This window comes from Corapipo altera, unplaced genomic scaffold (assembly GCF_003945725.1).
Source record: "Corapipo altera isolate COAL_440 unplaced genomic scaffold, ASM394572v1 272, whole genome shotgun sequence".
NCBI lineage: Eukaryota > Metazoa > Chordata > Aves > Passeriformes > Pipridae > Corapipo > Corapipo altera.
In genome coordinates this window covers 194,469-196,262 of record NW_020885095.1, presented here as the reverse complement: position 1 = coordinate 196,262, position 1,794 = coordinate 194,469, and the positions used below count along the sequence as shown (strand labels likewise).

General features: G+C 71.0%; 1 protein-coding gene across 1 annotated transcript in view; it reads right to left on the bottom strand.

Annotated features, from left to right (window-relative positions):
• Positions 1–294, bottom strand: part of PARP10 (poly(ADP-ribose) polymerase family member 10) — a 6,166-nt gene extending 5,872 nt beyond the window's left edge. The window contains exon 1 of the mRNA XM_027669640.1: positions 135–294. Within this exon, the coding sequence (XP_027525441.1) occupies positions 135–294 (160 nt within the window). The remainder of the gene's footprint in view (positions 1–134) is intronic.
• Between the last annotated feature and the right edge of the window lie 1,500 nt (positions 295–1,794).

Below are 1,794 nucleotides of genomic sequence, written 5' to 3'. Positions count from 1 at the left end.
CTCACATCCCATCCCAGTGCTCCCAATTGGGATTGTGACCCCTCACATCCCATCCCAGTGCTCCCAGTTGGTACTGACTCCCCACATCCCATCCGAGCACTCCCAGTTAGAACTGGGACCCTCCCTGCACTTACCCTGGGGGTCCTCGAAGGTGAGGAAGAAGAGGGGGCCGAGGCGCTGGCAGCTCTGCACGGGGCCACCCCCCGAGCGCCGCTGGCTCTCGAAGTACAGGACCAGCAGCTCCTCTGGGGTGTCAGGGGGGACCCCCCGCACCTCCAGCACCCCTCGCGCCATCCTGGGGCACCCACACGTTGGGGGGAGCTCCCCAGTGCCAGCACCCCCAGGGGCAGCGCCTGCAATTCAGCCCCCCCGTCTCGGGGCACCCACACATTGGGGGGACCTCCTGCACCTCCAGCACCACACCCCACCACCCTGGGACACCCACACACTGGGGGGGCGAGATGGAATCCCCCTCAGCTCCTCTACCCACCCTGTTCCTGCTCCCCTCAGCACCGGGGTGACCCCCCTGCACCCACGCGTGACCTCAACCCCTCCCCAAACCCCACATCCGCATCCCCCCCCGCACCTCCGTACCGAGGACACCCCCCGGGCAGAGCCCCCCCATAGCCCCGGACACCCCTCGCGGACCCGGGCAGGACCCCCCACGTCCCGGGGCAGGACCCCCCAGCTCTCCGAGGGCAGGACCCTCCCCACGCCCCCGGGGCAGGACCCCCCCCACGCACCGGACGCCGCGCGGCTCCGCCCCGGCAGCGAAACGAAACTGAAACGGGGCGGGAAGGGGAAGGGGAAGGGCGGGGGGCGGGAACGGGGTGGGGACACGGGGCCGGACCCACGCGGGACGCGGTGACACGTGGCCGTCCCCCGCGCCTGACCAGCGGGCACGGGACCGGCCCCACGCGTCATAATGGGACACTGGACTTTTCCGATGCGTGACAGGGGGAACGTGGAACCGGCCCCACGCGTGACGGGGGGACACGGGACCGGCCCCAAGTATGACATGGTGACACGTTACCGGCCCCACGCGTGACCGGGGGACACAAGACCATCCCTCGCGCGACAGGGGGACACGAGACCACCCCCGTGCGTGCCCTGGGAACACGGGAACAGTCCCACGCGGGACACGGGTACACGGGACCGGCCCCACAGATGACACGGGGACACAGAATCACCCCCAGATATTACCAGAGCCGGCCCCACTCGTGACAGAGGACACGTGACCATCACCTGCACGCGACCACGGGACAGGGAACTGGCCCCAGACGCGACCATGGGGCACAGAACCGGCCCCACGCGTGACACAAGGACACGGAACTGACCCCAGACAGGACCAAGGAACATGGGAACCGCCCCACTGCTGACTTAGGTACACGGGACCGTGCCCAAGAGCGACACAGGGATACGTGACCAGCCCCACGGGTCACCAGAGGACACCGGACCGGCCCCCGCGCGTGACCGGGAGACACGTGACCGACCCCACGCGTGACCGGGGGACACGTGACCGGCCCCAGGGGTGTCCAGGGGACCCCGGACCGGCCCCACGTGTGACCAGGGGACACGTGACGGGCCTCAGGAGTCTCCCGGGGACCCCGGACCGGCCCCACGCGGGACACGGCGGGGCGGAGCGGGTGACGCGGCTCCGCCGCCACAGGGGGGCGCTCTGCCGCGAGGCCCCGCCCCTCCCACATACCACGCCCCCACATACCACGCCCTCCTCCGAGCCCCGCCCCCAGCCTACGCGGGGAGCGGCAGGTCCGGCGCAGCTGCTGCCCCGCC